Below are 20,545 nucleotides of genomic sequence, written 5' to 3' on the forward strand. Positions count from 1 at the left end.
ATTGATTGTATAACAATTTATACGTATAACAGATGTATTATAGTTAGACTTACAAAAAAAAATTCTCATAAGTTTTTTTACTTTAAAAAAGATATATTAAGAAGCTTCTTTAAAGGTAGGGGGATATTGAGACACCCCCCCCCCCCCCCCCAATAAATAAATAAATAATTTAGTTAAACCAAAGTGAATATTTATAGTATATTTTAATATAACAAACGGTAACAAAGTGTATAAGGGGGTACTTAAGACTTTTTATTTGATTAATAATATCAAATTAGACACTTGTAAGAGGTTTGCTCAGTAATACATGTATGCAAAAGACTATCATTAGAATATCGCTTGTGATAATGCACAATAAACACTTGTTTTGCAAACTACTGAGCATGAATTAACAACCTAAATTTTTACTTAAATTAAAAACATACTAGACTTATTTGTCCATGCCATAAATTTATTAAATAAAGAAGTAATAAGACCTTTAACCCCTTACAGGTTTGCGTTCTTGAACATAAACTGTTACCCTGATGGGTAAATAATAATAAAAATAACAACTAGCCTATAACAACTTAAAAATAAAAATTGCCTGTTTCATGAACCATAGAATACATATAAGGAAGCCTGTTTCCGCCACCATAACAATGAAATTTCTCATAATTATTACTTAATTTCTCATAATAATGACATACTTTTCCTCATAATTATGACTTTGTATCTCATGTTATGAGAGCTTATCTTATAATTGTGACTTTCTCTCTCACAGTCATGAGTTCCTATCTCATAATAATGATTTAGGATCTTATAATTATGCTATATCACAATAATGCAGTATGAGAAAGTGTCTCATAATTATGACTTGCTATCTCATAATAATGAAATATGAGAAAGTTTCACATAATTATGACTTGGTACCTCATTTTAATGAAATATGAGCAAATGTCTCATAATTATGACTTGCTATCTCAATAATTAAATATGGAGACATTTTCATAATAATGATTTACTATCTCAATTATGACTTGCTATCTCATAATAATGAAATGTAAGGAAGTGTCTCATAATTGGTAAATATAAGGAAGTGTAATATAGTAATAAATATAAGGACCTGTCTGCATTTCGTTGCCTTGTACCTGTGACATGTGCAATGACAATAAAGTTGAATCTAATCTAATCTAATTATGACTTTGCTATCTAATAATAATTAAATATGAGAAAATTTCTCATAATTATGACTTGCTATCTCAATAATTAAATATGGGGACTTTTTCAGAATAATGATTTACTATCTCATAATTATGACTTGCTATCTCATAATAATGAAATATGAGAAAGTGTTTCACAATTATCACTTTGCTATCTAATAATAATGAAATGTGGGAAAGTTTCTCATAATTATGACTTGCTATCTCAATAAGTAAATATGAGGATGTTTTTCATAATAATGATTTACTATCTCATAATTATGACTTGGTATCTCATAATGCAATATGAGAGTGTCTCATAATTACAGTATGACTTGCAATCTCAATAATTAAATATGAGGATGTTTTTCATAATGATTTACTATATCATACTTATGACTTGCTATCTCATAATAATGAAATATGAGAAAGTGTCTCATAATTACAGTATGACTTGCTATTTCAATAATTAAATATGAGGATGTTTTTCATAATAATGATTTACTATCTCATAATTACGACTTGGTATCTCAATGAAATATGAGAAAGTGTCTCATAATTACAGTATGACTCAATAATTATATATGAGGATGTTTGTCATAATAATTATTTACTATCTCATAATAATGAAATATGAGAAAGTGTCTCATAATTACAGTATGATTTGCTATCTCAATAATGATATATGAGGATGTTTTTCATAACGATATACAACCCCGATTCCAAAAAAGTGTTTACACCACTTACAACATGGCTATTTTGACTACCACACTTTCCCAGTGTTGTAAAATTACAACAAATATACAACATGCTCTAATTTACATTTGAGGCATGTATTTCACAATAACCACATACACTATATTGCCAAAAGTATTTGCTCACCCATCCAAATTATCGGAATCAGGTGTTCCAATCACTTCCATGGCCACAGGTGTATAAAATCAAGCACCTCGGCATGCAGACTGTTTTTACAGTTTGGAGCTGGCCCCTTCCTCTTCCAACATGACTGTGCACAAAGCAAGGTCCATAAAGACATGGATGACAGAGTCTGGTGTGGATGAACTTGACTGGCCTGCACAGAGTCCTGACCTCAACCCGATAGAACACCTTTGGGATGAATTAGAGCGGAGACTGAGAGCCAGGCCTTCTCGTCCAACATTAGTGTGTGACCTCACAAATGCGCTTCTGGAAGAATGGTCAAAAATTCCCATAAACACACTCCTAAACCTTGTGGACAGCCTTCCCAGAAGAGTTGAAGCTGTTCTAGCTGCAAAGGGTGGACTGACGTCATATTGAACCCTATGGATTAGGAATGGGATGTCACTTAAGCGGGCGGCACAGTGGTGTAGTGGTTAGCACTGTTGCCTCACAGCAAGAAGGTCCGGGTTCGAGCCCCGTGGCCGGCAAGGGCTTTTCTGTGTGGAGTTTGCATGTTCTCCCCGTGTCCGCGTGGGTTTCCTCCGGGTGCTCCGGTTTCCCCCACAGTCCAAAGACATGCAGGTTAGGTTAACTGGTGACTCTAAATTGAGCGTAGGTGTGAATGTGAATGGTTGTCTGTGTCTATGTGTCAGCCCTGTGATGACCTGGCGACTTGTCCAGGGTGTACCCCGCCTTTCGCCCGTAGTCAGCTGGGATAGGCTCCAGCTTGCCTGCGACCCTGTAGAACAGGATAAAGCAGCTAGAGATAATGAGATGTCACTTAAGCTCATATGTGAGTCAAGGCAGGCGAGCTAATACTTTTGGCAATATAGTGTATGTACATGTTCTAGTCAGTGTAATGATCACCAAAAAAAATATTAAAGGCATTTTACTTACTTAAATCTGACAAATCCAGTCCAATGAAACAAAGTGGTGTTGCTCAGCCAAAGTTTTGCAGCTTGTGAAAGTTCAGGAACTGTGGGCCGGACTTGTATACAAATGTATGTACAAATCCAATACCATCGTGAGACTGAACCATAGGACTCAATGACTATGTTAATGTGAAAAAAACCCCCAAACATTTATAATTTTTTTAGAAAAAATAAAAATATTGTAATTCTGCAACGTTGGGTCTTACCTCAAGTTCACTAAAACAGGGCTTTTCAAAGTGTGGGGCGCGCCTCCCCTAGGGGGCGCCAGAGTTCTTCGGGGGGGGGGGGGGGGGGTGCAAAGTGAGGAAAAATAAACCAGAATAAGTTACTATTGCGGGCGGCACGGTGGTGTAGTGGTTAGCGCTGTCGCCTCACAGCAAGAAGGTCCTGGGTTCGAGCCCCAGGGCCGGCGAGGGCCTTTCTGTGTGGAGTTTGCATGTTCTCCCCGTGTCCGCGTGGGTTTCCTCCGGGTGCTCCGGTTTCCCCCACAGTCCAAAGACATGCAGGTTAGGTTAACTGGTGACTCTAAATTGACCGTAGGTGTGAATGTGAGTGTGAATGGTTGTCTGTGTCTATGTGTCAGCCCTGTGATGACCTGGCGACTTGTCCAGGGTGTACCCCGCCTTTCACCCGTAGTCAGCTGGGATAGGCTCCAGCTTGCCTGCGACCCTGTGGAAGGATAAAGCGGCTAGAGATAATGAATGAATGATGAAAGTTACTATTGCGGACATTTAGCGAACTTCAGCTAGCCTTTGCCAGAGACAAAATGGATCAATTTTTAGTACCTAAAGCTACAGTGAGTGAGGAGACAGAGTCTGGGCCAAGTAAAAAAAAGAAGGAAGTATGACCACGATTATTTAAAGTTTGGATTTTCATGGACTGGATCTGAAGATGCTCCACTGCCACAGTGTGTTGTCTGCCAAGAGGTGCTAGCTAACGATGCTATGAGATGTTTAAAATGTGTAAAACAAGATGTTTTTTTTTTAAAGCACAGATGTTTAAAATGTGTAAAACAAGATGTTTTTTAAAAAAAAGCACAGATGTTTAAAATGTGTAAAACAAGATGTTTTTTAAAAAAAGCACAGATGTTTAAATGTGTAAAAAAGATGATTTCAAAAAGCACACGTTTAAAATGTGTAAAAAAAGATGTTTTAAAAAGCACAGATGTTTTAAATGTGTAAAAAATATGTTTTCAAAAAGCACACGTTTAAAAATGTGTGAAAAAATGTTTTCAAAAAGCACAGATTTTAAAATGTGTAAAAAAAGATGTTTTCAAAAAGCTCATGTTTTAAATGTGTAAAAAAGATGTTTTAAAAAAGCACAGATATTTTAAATGTGTAAAAAAGATGTTTTCAAAAAGCACACGTTTAAAATGTGTGAAAAAAGATGTTTTCAAAAAGCACAGATATTTAAAATGTGTAAAAAAGGATGTTTTAAAAAAGCTCATATGTTTTAAATGTGTAAAAAAAGATGTTTTCAAAAAGCACAGATGTTTAAAATGTGTAAAAAAAAGATGTTTTCAAAAAGCTCATGTTTTAAATGTGTAAAAAAAAGATGTTTTAAAAAAGCTCATATGTTTAAAATGTGTAAAAAATGATGTTTTCAAAAAGCTCATATGTTTTAAATGTGTAAAAAAAGATGTTTTAAAAAAGCACAGATGTTTTAAATGTGTAAAAAAAGATGTTTTCAAAAAGCTCATATGTTTTAAATGTGTAAAAAAAGATGTTTTCAAAAAGCACAGATGTTTTAAATGTGTAAAAAAAAGATGTTTTCAAAAAGCTCATATGTTTTAAATGTGTAAAAAAAGATGTTTTCAAAAAGCACAGATGTTTAAAATGTGTAAAAAAAAGATGTTTTCAAAAAGCTCATATGTTTTAAATGTGTAAAAAAAAGATGTTTTAAAAAAGCTCATATGTTTTAAATGTGTAAAAAAAGATGTTTTCAAAAAGCTCATATGTTTTAAATGTGTAAAAAAAGATGTTTTAAAAAAGCACAGATGTTTTAAATGTGTAAAAAAAGATGTTTTCAAAAAGCTCATATGTTTTAAATGTGTAAAAAAAGATGTTTTCAAAAAGCACAGATGTTTTAAATGTGTAAAAAAAAGATGTTTTCAAAAAGCTCATATGTTTTAAATGTGTAAAAAAAGATGTTTTCAAAAAGCACAGATGTTTAAAATGTGTAAAAAAAAGATGTTTTCAAAAAGCTCATATGTTTTAAATGTGTAAAAAAAAGATGTTTTCAAAAAGCTCATATGTTTTAAATGTGTAAAAAAAGATGTTTTCAAAAAGCTCATATGTTTTAAATGTGTAAAAAAAGATGTTTTAAAAAAGCACAGATGTTTTAAATGTGTAAAAAAAGATGTTTTCAAAAAGCTCATATGTTTTAAATGTGTAAAAAAAAGATGTTTTCAAAAAGCACAGATGTTTTAAATGTGTAAAAAAAAGATGTTTTCAAAAAGCACAGATGTTTTAAATGTGTAAAAAAAAGATGTTTTCAAAAAGCTCATATGTTTTAAATGTGTAAAAAAAGATGTTTTCAAAAAGCACAAATATTTAAAATGTGTAAAAGAAAAAAATAAAAATGTGTACAACAACCATTTTTAAAAATACGAATGGAACATTAAGTATAGCAACAACAAAAATTGTGTGTGTGTGTGTGTGTGTGTGTGGGGGGGGGGGGGGGGGGGGGCGCTGTTGTTTATTTGCTCTCTGAGGGGGGGCTGACTCTCCCACCCACAGGGTAGCGTCTGCAGCCCAATTCTATTTAATATAATGATTAATGATGTTTTTAACAATATTGACTCCAGAATCAGTAGAGCACTTTATGCAGATGATGGCGCACTGTGGGTGAGAGGCCGAAATTCTGATAGTCTGAGGAACAGAATGCAAATAGCTATAAACGAGGTTGAAAGATGGTCACATGAGTGGGGGTTTCATTTATCTGTTGAAAAGACACAAGTTATATGTTTCTCAAAGAAAAGGGTTAACCCTACAGTGGACCTCAGGTTGTATGGGCAGCCACTCAAGCAAACGGATAATTTAAGATACCTTGGTGTATGGTTCGATATCAAACTTTCTTTTAAAATTCATATTCAAAAGGTCATAGACAAATGTATAAAGGGAATTAATATTCTGAAATGCTTAGCAGGGAATGACTGGGGGGCATCAAGCACATCCTTGAAAAGAATTTACAGTGCCCTAATCCGACCAGTATTGGATTATGGATGTATAGCATATAATTCAGCAGCCAAGTCTTCCTTGTTAGAGCTAAACAAGATACAAGCCAAAGCCCTCCGTATATGCTGTGGTGCCAGGGGTGGTTCTAGCCATTTTGGGGCCCTAGGCGAAATACAGACATAGGGCCCTCAAAAGTCAGTCTTGAAACACACATACAGAATAATGGTCATCCCTACTTGGCACATGCCATATCTCCTTGCTGTAAATTCAGAAAAAAAAGATAGCAAACTGCCACTAACAATGTGCCCCAAATAAGCTCCACAGTGAAACAGGTTTGAGATTACTCCAGCATTTGCCAAAATTCTGACAGTGTTTATTGCTCAGATCAAACCAGAAAGAGAGAGAGCGACAAGGCAAACAACAGAAGAGGAGACAGTAGAGAGAGAGAGAGAGAGACAATTTTAAGAGTCAATCTCCATATTTTAATACAACCCCGATTCCAAAAAAGTTGGGACAAAGTACAAATTGTAAATAAAAACGGAATGCAATGATGTGGAAGTTTCAAAATTCCATATTTTATCCAGAATAGAACATAGATGACATATCAAATGTTTGAACTGAGAAAATTTATCATTTAAAGAGAAAAATTAGGTGATTTTAAATTTCATGACAACAACACATCTCAAAAAAGTTGGGACAAGGCCATGTTTACCACTGTGAGACATCCCCTTTTCTCTTTACAACAGTCTGTAAACGTCTGGGGACTGAGGAGACAAGTTGCTCAAGTTTAGGGAGAGGAATGTTAACCCATTCTTGTCTAATGTAGGATTCTAGTTGCTCAACTGTCTTAGGTCTTTTTTGTCGTATCTTCCGTTTTATGATGCGCCAAATGTTTTCTATGGGTGAAAGATCTGGACTGCAGGCTGGCCAGTTCAGTACCCGGACCCTTCTTCTACGCAGCCATGATGCTGTAATTGATGCAGTATGTGGTTTGGCATTGTCATGTTGGAAAATGCAAGGTCTTCCCTGAAAGAGACGTCGTCTGGATGGGAGCATTATGTTGCTCTAGAACCTGGATATACCTTTCAGCATTGATGGTGTCTTTCCAGATGTGTAAGCTGCCCATGCCACATGCACTAATGCAACTCCATACCATCAGAGATGCAGGCTTCTGAACTGAGCGCTGATAACAACTTGGGTCGTCCTTCTCCTCTTTAGTCCGAATGACACGGCGTCCCTGATTTCCATAAAGAACTTCACATTTTGATTCATCTGACCACAGAACAGTTTTCCACTTTGCCACAGTCCATTTTAAATGAGCCTTGGCCCAGAGAAGACGTCTGCGCTTCTGGATCGTGTTTAGATACGGCTTCTTCTTTGAACTATAGAGTTTTAGCTGGCAACAGCGGATAGCACGGTGAATTGTGTTCACAGATAATGTTCTCTGGAAATATTCCTGAGCCCATTTTGTGATTTCCAATACAGAAGCATGCCTGTATGTGATGCAGTGCCGTCTAAGGGCCCGAAGATCACGGGCACCCAGTATGGTTTTCCGGCCTTGACCCTTACGCACAGAGATTCTTCCAGATTCTCTGAATCTTTTGATGATATTATGCACTGTAGATGATGATATGTTCAAACTCTTTGCAATTTTACACTGTCGAACTCCTTTCTGATATTGCTTCACTATTTGTCGGCGCAGAATTCGGGGGATTGGTGATCCTCTTCCCATCTTTACTTCTGAGAGCCGCTGCCACTCCAAGATGCTCTTTTTATACCGTCATGTTAATGACCTATTGCCAATTGACCTAATGAGTTGCAATTTGGTCCTCCAGCTGTTCCTTTTTTGTACCTTTAACTTTTCCAGCCTCTTATTGCCCCTGTCCCAACTTTTTTGAGATGTGTTGCTGTCATGAAATTTCAAATGAGCCAATATTTGGCATGAAATTTCAAAATGTCTCACTTTCGACATTTGATATGTTGTCTATGTTCTATTGTGAATACAATATCAGGTTTTGAGATTTGTAAATTATTGCATTCCGTTTTTATTTACAATTTGTACTTTGTCCCAACTTTTTTGGAATCGGGGTTGTAAAACAAGGATATCTGAAATCCAATTATTATTTTTACTCCACAGATACATATTACCAGATATAAAATGATCTTATTCTTATCAGAAGTAGAACACAAATGGATACATATTACCAGATACACATTACCAGAGATACAAAATGACCTTACTGTTATCAGAACTACAACACAAATGGATATTACTCTATCGAAACCTCTACATTTCAATGGGATAAGACTGATGCCAAGATAAATGTACGAGAGAAAGAGAGAGAGTTTGTGTGTGTGAGAGAGAGTGAGTGAGAGAGAGAGAGAGAGAGAGAGAGAGAGAGAGAGAGAGACATTTAGTGACAGGCAATACAGTGGTTGAGAGACAGATACAGAGGGATTGTGAGTTTGTAAAGGATGCAGCCAGTACATTATTGAAATGTTCTTAATCTTCAAAATTCCATTGTTCATGTATTCCATCACCATTCCATAATGGGGTGTAGGTGGGTGGGTGAGTGTGTGTGTGTGTGAGAGAGAGAGATAGTGTTTGTGTGTGTGCGAGAGAGAGAGGGGGTAGAGAAAGAGAGAGGTATGAGTTTTTAAAAGGTTGCAGCCAGTACATTACTGAAAAGTCCTTCATCTCCAAATGTCCATTGTTCATCATAATCATATGAGAAAGAAAGTCCTACTTGTTGCTGGCTTCTCCAAAGTCTTCATAGAAAGGTGGTGAAAGCTTCCACCTCTTCTACCTCCTCCACACGAACACATTCCTCAACAGAGTCAACAGTGGAAGTTGAGGCTGTAGCAGACTCAGGCGATTTGAAAAATGTAGTTAGTTTCAGAAGTGCAGCTGCATTCTTTTTGCTTTGTGCCCTTTTTTTCATTTAGCGCAACCACTCTCATAACTGTGCTTCATCTTGTTTACAGTTCCCTCTGCTTTGGTTTGAATTTCCGTTGCGCACCTGTCTACGTCATCAGATCATGGACTAGTCCAATGTAAAACAACCAGGGTGTGTGTGTGTGTGCTGGGACAAATACTATATACACATGAATTCGATATTCTGATGCTATTTTGGTGTGTTTTTCCATTTATATCGTTGACTACTTAATATCAGAGACAAATTAAGATTACATATATATTGTTTGGTGTTTACCGTGATGGGGCTGACTGTTAGGGCCCCCCAAATTTTGGGGGCCCTATGCAACCGCCTTGGTTTGCTTAATGGTAAGTCCGCCCCTGTGTGGTGCCTTCAGGACCTCTCCAGTCCCAGCACTTCAGGTGGAAGCAGGGGAGATGCCACTGGACCTCAGCCGACTGAAATTATCAGTGTCACACTGGCTAAACCTACAGGGTCATGAAGATAATCACCCAACCAAACAGGTACTAAGGGAATGCTGGGAGTATGGTCGACCCGTACGCAGTTTTGGGTGGGATGGTAATCAGCAGGCAGATCAATTGGGGATCAGTGACATTCCTCTTTGCAAAACAATTACAAGGTCAATCATTCCCCCTTGGTTATTTTATTTCCCTATTGTAAATTTGGAAACTAAGGAGATTGCAAAATCCAGAGGTTTTTATCAGAATGTACAGCAGTATTTAGAAGTAATGTATAATGACACGACACAGATATATACAGATGCTTCTAAAAACGAAACTGGTAAGACAGGAGCAGCAGTATTCATCCCCAGCTACAATATAAGTGTTGGGAAAAGGACGTCAGATCACTTGTCAATTTTTTCAGCAGAAATGATGGCTATTATACTGGCCCTGCAGTGGGTGGAGGACGTGAAGCCTAGTAAAGCAGTTATTTGCTCAGATTCTATGTCTTCCTTAAATAGTATCCAGAGTGGAAAATCTACATGCCGACAAGACTTCTTAGATGAAATTAATCACCTCATATTTAAGATAAATAAACATAAAACTTTTATTCAGTTCACATGGGTTCCAGCTCATAAGGGGGTTGAGGGTAATGAGAGAGTGGATAAAATGGCCAAAGAGGCCATCAAGGCAAATGAGGTTGAGTTAGAAGTCCCATTAAGCAAGGCAGAAATTAAAGTAGTAATTAAAGACAACATCAACAAAATGTGGCAGGAGAGACGGAATACAGAGGAGAAAGGACGGCATCTATATAATTTACAAAAGGAGGTGGTGATTAGAAGGGGTGGTGAACTGAAACGACAGGAGGAGGTTTGGTTGACTAGGCTGAGGATAGGACACACAAGTCTAAATAATGGGTTGTATACAATAGGGAAACATCATTCTGGGGCCTGTGCACACTGTGGAGAAGTAGAAAAGGTTGAGCATGTTCTTATACACTGTACACAGTATTCCAGTGAAAGAGAGAAGATGGGATGGGCATTGAGAGAACCTGTAACTATAGACAACTTATTAAGTCAGCCATTCACACAATCAGCAGTAACAGCTCGAACATAGTATTTAAAAGACACTCAACTAGCAAACAGAATTTAGGGTTTTTTTAAAATTATAATCAGGGCGGCACGGTGGTGTAGTGGTTAGTGCTGTCGCCTCACAGCAAGAAGGTCCGGGTTCGAGCCCCGGGGCCGGCGAGGGCCTTTCTGTGTGGAGTTTGCATGTTGTCCCCGTGTCCGCGTGGGTTTCCTCCGGGTGCTCCAGTTTCCCCCACAGTCCAAAGACATGCAGGTTAGGTTAACTGGTGACTCTAAATTGAGCGTAGGTGTGAATGTGAGTGTGAATGGTTGTCTATGTGTCAGCCCTGTGATGACCTGGCGACTTGTCCAGGGTGTACCCCGCCTTTCACCCGTAGTCAGCTGGGATAGGCTCCAGCTTGCCTGCGACCCTGTAGAACAGGATAAAGCGGCTAGAGATGATGAGATGAGATGAGATGAGATCCCTTGAGATCACACCTCAGCCCGGTAGATGGCGGTAATACACATCGATTGTTAACCGCCAATAAATCGACAGAAGAAGAAGAAGACTCTCCCACACTTTGAAAAGCCCTGGCCTAAAAGCTACCTTGCTGTGTCAGAGTTTTAATTCAGAACTTTATACGGGCTTCTATTAAAAACAAAAGCCAAAACCAAACTGCCTTATGTTTCCTGAACCACAGGATGTAGACCTTTAACAATCAACAGGAACAGAACTAGACTCTTTAAATAGAGTGCACTAGCGAGGGTGGCAGTAGTGCACTTCTGTCGAGTAGCTGGCAGAGTTTGGAACTGTGCTCCTGAGAACGCTTCCGCCAGCGAGCGGCAGAACAACGCGGAACTGACTTTCTCACTTTCGTTTTCTTCAAACCGAGAGTGAGGGAGGAGCTTCACTCCGTGAGGAAATGGCGGCTGTTGTGTCTTACCACGTCCTGAGAGTGCTGTGTGATAACCAGTGCTGTCTGCAGTTGCAGCAGTTGGAAGCTGTTTTACGGCACAGTTTGACGGTAGATGAGCGGCTCCTGCGGCGCGCGCTGCTGGACAGCCAGCACTTCCGGGTTGTTGATGATGATGATGATGATTCGGCCGCGCGCGCGCTCGGTCCCGGTGCTTTGATCATTGCGGTAACGCCGCTGCGGCTGTGTAAAGACCCGGGCAAGTGTGAACACTGCGAGGAGCTGCACTTGTGCCGGTATCACGTGTGTGGGAGTTGTAGATTCGGGTAAGAGTATATTTTACACCTGACTGTCTGAGCAAAGTCCTGAGTGCACACTGAGTGCTGATCTGAGGCCAGCTGACTAACATAAACACTGCAGGAGATTCAGCTGATTCAGCATTCTGGGTGGCATTTCAGCTGTTATACTGTTATATTATATATATTGAGTTGGCCCATAGGGGGCGGCACGGTGGTGTAGTGGTTAGGACTGTCGCCTCACAGCAAGAAGCAGGGGCGCAGATAGGAATTTTGAACTGGGGGGGACTGAGCTGTCAGCAAATGATTCCATTTTGTGTGTATATATATATATATACACACACACACTACCGTTCAAAAGTTTGAAAGTTTGGGGTCACTTTGAAATGTCCTTATTTTTGAAAGAAAAGCACTGTTCTTTTCAATTATCACTTTAAACTAATCAGAAATCCACTCTACACATTGCTAATGTGGTAAATGACTATTCCAGCTGCAAATGTGTGGTTTTTGGTGCAATATCTCCATAGGTGTATAGAGGCCCATTTCCAGCAACTCTCACTCCAGTGTTCTAATGGTACAATGGGTTTGCTCATTGCCTCAGAAGGCTAATGGATGATTAGAAAACCCTTGTACAATCATGTTAGCACAGCTGAAAACAGTTGAGCTCTTTAGAGAAGCTATAAAACTGACCTTCCTTTAGCAGATTGAGTTTCTGGAGCATCACATTTGTGGGCTCGATTAAATGCTCAGAAAAATGTCTTGACTATATTTTCTATTCATTTTACAACTTATGGTGGGAAATAAAAGTGTGACTTTTCATGGAAAACACAAAATTGTCTGGGTGACCCCAAACTTTTGAACGGTAGTGTGTATACATGTTATTTTACCTCCGTCACTGCCATCACCAGGAACTACCTGCAGGCCAGGACAATGATAACATTTTAACATAGCCTATGGAAATCCAAAGTTTACACATTATCATCACGCACAGAAACTGCAAAGCTAGTTTTAAAACCGCTAAGTTCCAACTGTTAACCATAGCGAGAGGCTGGGCTACGTGTGTGTGTGTAAAGTGTAAACCAGTGCATCCTGACTTTCTAACTATGCCTTTGTGTTGCGTGAGCGGCAGTCAGTCAACAACTCTTCGCAAAGTTTCCTTATGAAACATTATGCTCGCTGAAATTATGGCAGGGAACGCCAGATTAAACATTAAAACTGCCTTCTGAGCACTGTATCTACAGGCTGCCACCGAAAGAAGGAGGCTACCAGAAAGGCATCTCTACTCCGTACGATTTTACTTTCACTACGACATTACTTTGAACAGACTATCAAAAAATTGCAAGGTGATATGATAAAGTAAGGCACAGTTTACTTGGTCTTTTTTTTTTTTTGAAAAAACGATGCAATCGTTTTCTGCCTTTTGGCACCCTTCATCATGCCGTGTTGGGGTCCTGAACTAGGAGGAGCTGTCCCCGATATGCCTGTCAAACTTGTTGTGGGTAACCATAGCAACCAAGCTCGAGCTCACAACCTGTGCAGTCTGCGCAGTTGCAACTATTTATGTACTGCTGTGCACCTCAATAAACCGAATGGTAATTAGTCTTTTGATTTTTCCGTGAGGTTTGCCTGATGCAAAAAGAGACAGCATAGACATTTTTTTCCTCCCTATAAGTGGGGGGGACCGCACAAGGTGAATTTAAATCTGGGTGGGACGAATCCCCCCCCGTCCCCCCCTCTATCTGCGCCCGTGGCAAGAAGGTCCGGGTTCGAGCCCCGTGGCCGGCGAGGGCCTTTCTGTGCGGAGTTTGCATGTTCTCCCCCTGTCTGCGTGGGTTTCCTCTGGGTGCTCCGGTTTCCCCCACAGTCCAAAGACATGCAGGTTAGGTTAACTGGTGACTCTAAATTGAGCGTAGGTGTGAATGTGAGTGTGAATGGTTGTCTGTGTCTATGTGTCAGCCCTGTGATGACCTGGCGACTTGTCCAGGGTGTACCCCGCCTTTCGCCCGTAGTCAGCTGGGATAGGCTCCAGCTTGCCCGCAACCCTGTAGAACAGGATAAGCAGCTACAGATAATGGATGGATGGAGTTGGTCCGTGGAGCAGCACGGTGGTGTAGTGGTTAGCACTGTCGCCTCACAGCAAGAAGGTCCTGGGTTCAAGCCCAGCCTTTCTGTGCGGAGTTTGCATGTTGTCCACGTGGGTTTCCTCCGGGTGCTCCGGTTTCCCCCACAGTCCAAAGACATGCAGATTAGGTTAACTGGTGACTCTAAATTGACCGTAGGTGTGAATGGTTGTCTGTGGCTATGTGTCAGCCCTGTGATGACCTGGCGACTCGTCCAGGGTGTACCCCGCCTTTCGCCCGTAGTCAGCTGGGATAGGCTCCAGCTTGCCTGCGACCCTGTCGAACAGGATAAAGCGGCTAGAGATAATGAGATGAGATTGAGTTGGCCCATAGGGGGCGGCATGGTGGTGTACTGGTTAGCACTGTCACCGCACAGCAAGAAGGTTCTGGGTTCGAGCCCAGCCTCTCTGTGTGGAGTTTGCATGTTCTCCCCGTGTCTGTCCGGGTTTCCTCCGGGTGCCCCGGTTTCCCCCACGGTCCAAAGACATGCAGGTTAGGTTAATTGGTGGCTCTAAATTGACCGTAGGTGCGAATGTGAGTGTGGATGGTTGTCTGTGTCTATGTGGTGTACCCCGCCTCTTGCCCGTAGTCAGCTGGGATAGGCTCCAGCTTGCCTGCGACCCTGTAGGACAGGATAAGCAGCTACAGATAATGGATGGATGGAGTTGGTCCGTGGGGCAACACAGTGGTGTAGTGGTTAGCACTGTTGCTTCACAGCAAGAAGGTCCTGGTTCGAGCCCAGCCTTTCTGTGCAGAGTTTGCATGTTCTTCCTGCATCTGTGTGGGTTTCCTCTGGGTGCTCCGGTTTCCCCCACAGACATGCAGGTTAGGCTAATTGGTGGCTCTAAATTGACTGCGAGTGTGAATGGTTGTCTGTGTCTGTGTCAGCCCTGCGATGACCTGGCGACTTGTCCAGGGTGTACCCCGCCTTTCGCCCGTAGAGCTTGAGCTTGCCTGTGACCCTGTAGGACAGGATAAGTGGCTACAGATAATGGATGGAGTTGGTCCATTGCGTAATCTCTGTTGTGTCTTGGTGCTTCAATTAGGCCGGTTGTTGTCACTGCCGAACCATGTTTGGTTGACTTGGCCAGAATTGCAGCAGTAGAGTGGCCAGTTGCTTTCTGCACACTCATTCACAATTTAGAGGAGCCAGTTAGCCTAACTGCATGTCTTTGGACTGAGGAAACCGGACCACCCGGATGAAACCCACGCAGAACATGCAAACTCCACACGGAAAGGCCCCATCGGCTACTGGGCTCGAACCTAGGACCTTCTTGCTGTGAGGCAGCAGTGCTCATCACATTGCATTACATTACATTAATGGCATTTACAGTGGTGCTTGAAAGTTTGTGAACTGTTTAGAATTTTCTATATTTCTGCATAAATATGACCTAAAACATCAGATTTTCACGCAAGTCCTAAAAGTAGATAAAGAGAACCCAGTTAAACTAATGAGATAGAAATATTACACTTTGTCATTTATTTATTAAGGAAAATGATCCAATATTACATATCTGTGAGTGGCAAAAGTATGTGAACCTTTGCTTTCAGTATCTGCTGTGACCCCCTTGTGCAGCAATAACTGGAACTAAACGTTTCCGGAAACTGTTGATCAGTCCTGCACACCGGCTTGGAGGAATTTTAGCCCATTCCTCCGTACAGAACAGCTTCAACTCTGGGATGTTGGTGGGTTTCCTCACATGGACTGCTCGCTTCAGGACCTTCCACAACATTTCAATTGGATTAAGGTCAGGACTTTGATTTGGCCATTCCAAAACATTAACTTTATTCTTCTTTAACCATTCTTTGGTAGAACGACTTGTGTGCTTAGGGTCGTTGTCTTGCTGCATGACCCACCTTCTCTTGAGATTCAGTTCATGGACAGATGTCCTGACATTTTCCTTTAGAATTGGCTGGTATAATTCAGAATTCATTGTTCCATCAATGATGGCAAGCCGTCCTGGCCCAGATGCAGCAAAACAGGCCCAAACCATGATACTACCACCACCATGTTTCACAGATGGGATAAGGTTCTTATGCTGGAATGCAGTGTTTTCCTTTCTCCAAACATAACGCTTCTCATTTAAACCAACAAGTTCTATTTTGGTCTCATCCGACTACAAAACATTTTTCCAATAGCCTTCTGGCTTGTCCACGAGATCTTTAGCAAACTGCAGATGGGCAGCAATGTTCTTTTTGGAGAGCAGTGTCTTTCTCCTTGCAACCCTACCATGCACACCATTGTTGTTCAGTGTTCTCCTGATGGTGGACTCATGAACACATCCAATGTGAGAGAGGCCTTCAGTTGCTTAGAAGTTACCCTGGGGTCCTTTGTGACCTCACCGACCATTACACACCTTGCTCTTGGAGTGATCTTTGTTGGTCGACCACTCCTGGGGAGGGTAACAATGGTCTTGCATTTCCTCCATTTGTACACAATCTGTCTGACTGTGGATTGGTGGAGTCCAAACTCTTTAGAGATGGTTTTGTAACCTTTTCCAACCTGATGAGCATCAACAACGCTTTTTCTGACGTCCTCAGAAATCCCCTTTGTTCGTGCCATGATACATTTCCACAAACGTGTGTTGTGAAGATCAGACTTTGATAGATCCCTGTTCTTTAAATAAAACAGGGTGCCCACTCACACCTGATTGTCATCCTATTGATTGAAAACACCTGACTCTAATTTCACCTTCAAATTAACTGCTAATCCTAGAGGTTCACATACTTTTGCCACTCACAGATATGTAATATTGGATCATTTTCCTCAATAAATAAATGACCAAGTATAATATTTTTGTCTCATTTGTTTAACTGGGTTCTCTTTATCTACTTTTAGGACTTGTGTGAAAATCTGATGATGTTTTCGGTCATATTTATGCAGAAATATAGAAAATTCTCAGGGGTTCACAAATTTTCAAGCACCACTGTAGCAGATGATGTACAACATACTCGCCATGGCTTGAATTACATCAGAGCCAGTGGGAGCTGAGCTTCCATAGAGGGAGGACTGGCTCTCATGAAAGCAGTAAAATCATATATCTATAGGGGTCTCTAAAAATGCAGCATCATTATATTTTAATCACAAATAAAGCTCATTTTCCTTCAATATACTGAGTAATATTTACATTAAAGAGAGACAAATAGCCTGAAATAGTAATAAGAATAAACATGTTTTCCAAAAGAATGCATTACAGCTAGGTGCATGTTCTCGTGAATGCAGCACCACCACATCACTATGCGTGCAAACTGTCCTATTGAGAGCTCATGAATGTTAACACACACACACACACACACACACACAAGTTAATGCTTTCAGAAGAAGAACCACTTGAGCTTGGTTTCATTCGTTGGTTAATTTTTCAAGAAAAATATCACGACCATTGCCTGCTGAAAACGGACCACTTTGGTCTATTTTGTCTGCGTGATGGTAAGAGAACAGCTTTTACTTTCTACTAGTAGAATGCATTCTCCTTCTGTTTAAAGTATAGGCTATAGGAAAATAGCAAAAACGATATGTAAAAAAAAAAAAAGACGACTCGGTGTACGCAAGTATAGCTCGTGGAAAGTGCACCTGTTAGGCTATATATATATATATATATATATATATATATATATACCCGCCACAATTATGCACCGTTCCTTTTTTTGTAATTTTTTTTTAAGAGACCCCCACAATGATGAATTCGTAATTTGAACCCTGATACCTGCTATAGCCTGGGGAGCAGTTGGGGGTTAGGTGCCTTGCTTCAGCCATTCCTGCTGGTTCAGGGAATTAAACCAGAGTCCTTTTGGTCCCAAAGCTGCTTCCATAACCATTAGGGAACCATGGCTTCCCTACCAACCACTGCACCAACGTGCGACCAATTAGGCCAATACTGGGTCAGAAAAATTAAGTAAAAAGTAAGGTACTAAATCTGAAATATCCAGGAAGTTTAAAAAAAAAAAACTTTGTTGTGTACATATTCATGCATAGGGATACATTTATTCGGGATCAATTTATTAGTTCATATGTTTAAAATCTTTATTTTTCTGTCAAACTGCTTTGCGACAATGTCTACCGTTAAAATCGCTATACAAATAAATTGACTTGACATGGCATTCCTGGTATGTACGGTAATGATGTACATTTTAACAGCATTGTGAAATACTGGCAGGCTGACAGCTGAATATCCCATTTGGTTGGAGGACAGAAACCTGTGATTTGCCTTTATGTATCTAAAATCAGGGACTTTCTAATGAGTTTTGGTTGTATCAAAAAGAAATGGGCGTAATGATAATGCAGTGAAGGAATCCAAACCTGTTTATTGGCGAGAACACACCTGATTACTCAGCGCCCTAATTTCAGACACTACATGAAGGCCTGGGGCGGCACGGTGGTGTAGTGGTTAGCGCTGTCGCCTCACAGCAAGAAGGTCCTGGGTTCGAGCCCCGGGGCCGGCGAGGGCCTTTCTGTGTGGAGTTTGCATGTTCTCCCCGTGTCCGCGTGGGTTTCCTCCGGGTGCTCCGGTTTCCTCCACAGTCCAAAGACATGCAGGTTAGGTTAACTGGTGACTCTAAATTGACCGTAGGTGTGAATGTGAGTGTGAATGGTTGTCTGTGTCTATGTGACAGCCCTGTGATGACCTGGCGACTTGTCCAGGGTGTACCCCGCCTTTCACCCGTAGTCAGCTGGGATAGGCTCCAGCTTGCCTGCGACCCTGTAGAAGGATAAAGCAGCTAGAGATAATGAGATGAGATGAGACATGAAGGCCTTTAGACAATAATAGTAAAATCAAATATGATACACCTCCGGATTTAGCACAGTCCCATCTCACACCCAGAATTGCATGATCTAATTGTAAATTGTGAATATTTGAAAATAAATATCAATTTTTTTTTCAAGTTATTTTATTAATTCATGGAGTATTTGTAGTTCTGATGATGTATGCATAATATGTTTATCTCTGATGGTTGATGAGCATAATCTCTTCTCTATCAACACCAGGGACAAATGCAAAAACCCTCATGATATAAAATCTGCACACAATTCTGCTGTTCTGAGAAAGAAGAATCTTTATCTCCTTGAAGAATCACAATTGTTTCAACTTCTGCTACAGAACGATCCTGCTCTTGTTCCAGAGGTTAGATTAGCTTGTGTGTAGCTCATCCATTATACACAAATAAATTCATCACCACTGTAACACACTGTAACTTTGTATACACTTATCAGTTTCACTGATGATTATGATCATGTGCTGTTTTTTTTTTTTTTTCCTCCCAGATTTGTTCCCACTATAATAAGGGAAACGGAGAACACGGAAGCTGTAAATATCAGACTAAATGCACCAGCCTGCATGTCTGCCAGCACTTCCTACAGGATGACTGTAAATTTGGAACTGCTTGCAAGCGGGCTCATACTTTTGATGCAGTTGCCAAGAAAATTCTGAATGGCAGAGGTTTCAGTCCGGAAAATGTACGCACCCTTCAGAAAACATACAAAAACAAGTTTCTTCTCAGCAGTCAAACTGAAAAGTCCATCTCCAGAGGAGCAGAGAAAGGTTTGGCCATCTTTGATGTGATTATTTTTTTAATCATCATGGCCATGGTTTATCATTATCATGTTTTTATGATTGTTTTTAAAACGGGTTGATCACATGATGGTGAACAAAGAAATACAAAACTAGCAGCTTATTCTTTCCTACATTGTATACTGTTGACCTTGACCCAAAAAATCCACACGTTTTGGTGATTCACTTTTGGTTATGTAAGAAATACAATATAACAGGCATGCTGTGAAAGGAAAATAATTAATGATAGGATGGAATGTTGCCATTACCACTCTGAAGTTGGTTATTTTCCAATAACAGCATGTCTCAACGGGCTTAGTTCTTCTCATACCTCAGCATTTTACCAATTATTAAAATGTTAAATTGAATGATTTTTAGCTTAATGATTGACACACACCATTTATAGTTAGATTGAGGAAGATCCACCAAACAAGATGGTTCTTATTAAGTCTGAAGTTGAATTTGTTCAAGGTTATTTACCATGCGCACAAATTGTCAGTGAGATTTGTACATTGAAGAGCTGGTTCTGAGGCACAGGTACTGTACAGCTGCGCAATACAAAAAATACACATCATGAAGAGAGGGAAAGGGATTGTTTACAAATATATATATTTGTCTTGCAAAAGTGTTTGTCCTGTTTTGTTGCATTACAAGCTGGAATTCAGGCTTTCGTCTAAACGGGGGAACAGGGGCGCTGCGCCCTCTTACTCTCGGCGTGCGCCCCCTTACCGACTCCGTGAAAACATCCCAGCAACACTGTGACAATGTGTCTGATCATCAAATACGTTATAATTGCTCCAAAAATATTCCAATCATAGTAGATACACCGCCAGACGGTGCAAAAACAATCCGAATTGGCGTTTTCCAGACTGAGGCGCCATGTTGTTTAGTTGTTTACTTGTCGCGGCTGCTCTCGCGAGATTTGACATGGGTTACATACAAGGTCAGCTGACTTGTAGAGCGAGATTTCTCGAGACTGAATGACCTTTCACCCACCGGCGCGGGAGCTTTTGACA

The 20,545-nt window shown here is 40.4% G+C and overlaps 1 protein-coding gene across 1 annotated transcript in view; it reads left to right on the plus strand.

The window, feature by feature from the left end:
* The first annotated feature begins 11,520 nt into the window (after nucleotides 1-11,520).
* The window catches only part of parp12a (poly (ADP-ribose) polymerase family, member 12a), a 38,066-nt gene continuing 29,041 nt past the window's right edge, over nucleotides 11,521-20,545 (plus strand). Inside the window, exons 1-3 of the mRNA XM_060923663.1 lie at nucleotides 11,521-11,890; nucleotides 18,968-19,103; nucleotides 19,244-19,520. Coding sequence (XP_060779646.1) covers nucleotides 11,574-11,890; nucleotides 18,968-19,103; nucleotides 19,244-19,520 — 730 coding nt within the window. The 5' untranslated portion in view covers nucleotides 11,521-11,573. The remainder of the gene's footprint in view (nucleotides 11,891-18,967; nucleotides 19,104-19,243; nucleotides 19,521-20,545) is intronic.

Source organism: Neoarius graeffei, chromosome 6, assembly GCF_027579695.1.
Source record: "Neoarius graeffei isolate fNeoGra1 chromosome 6, fNeoGra1.pri, whole genome shotgun sequence".
Lineage (NCBI taxonomy): Eukaryota > Metazoa > Chordata > Actinopteri > Siluriformes > Ariidae > Neoarius > Neoarius graeffei.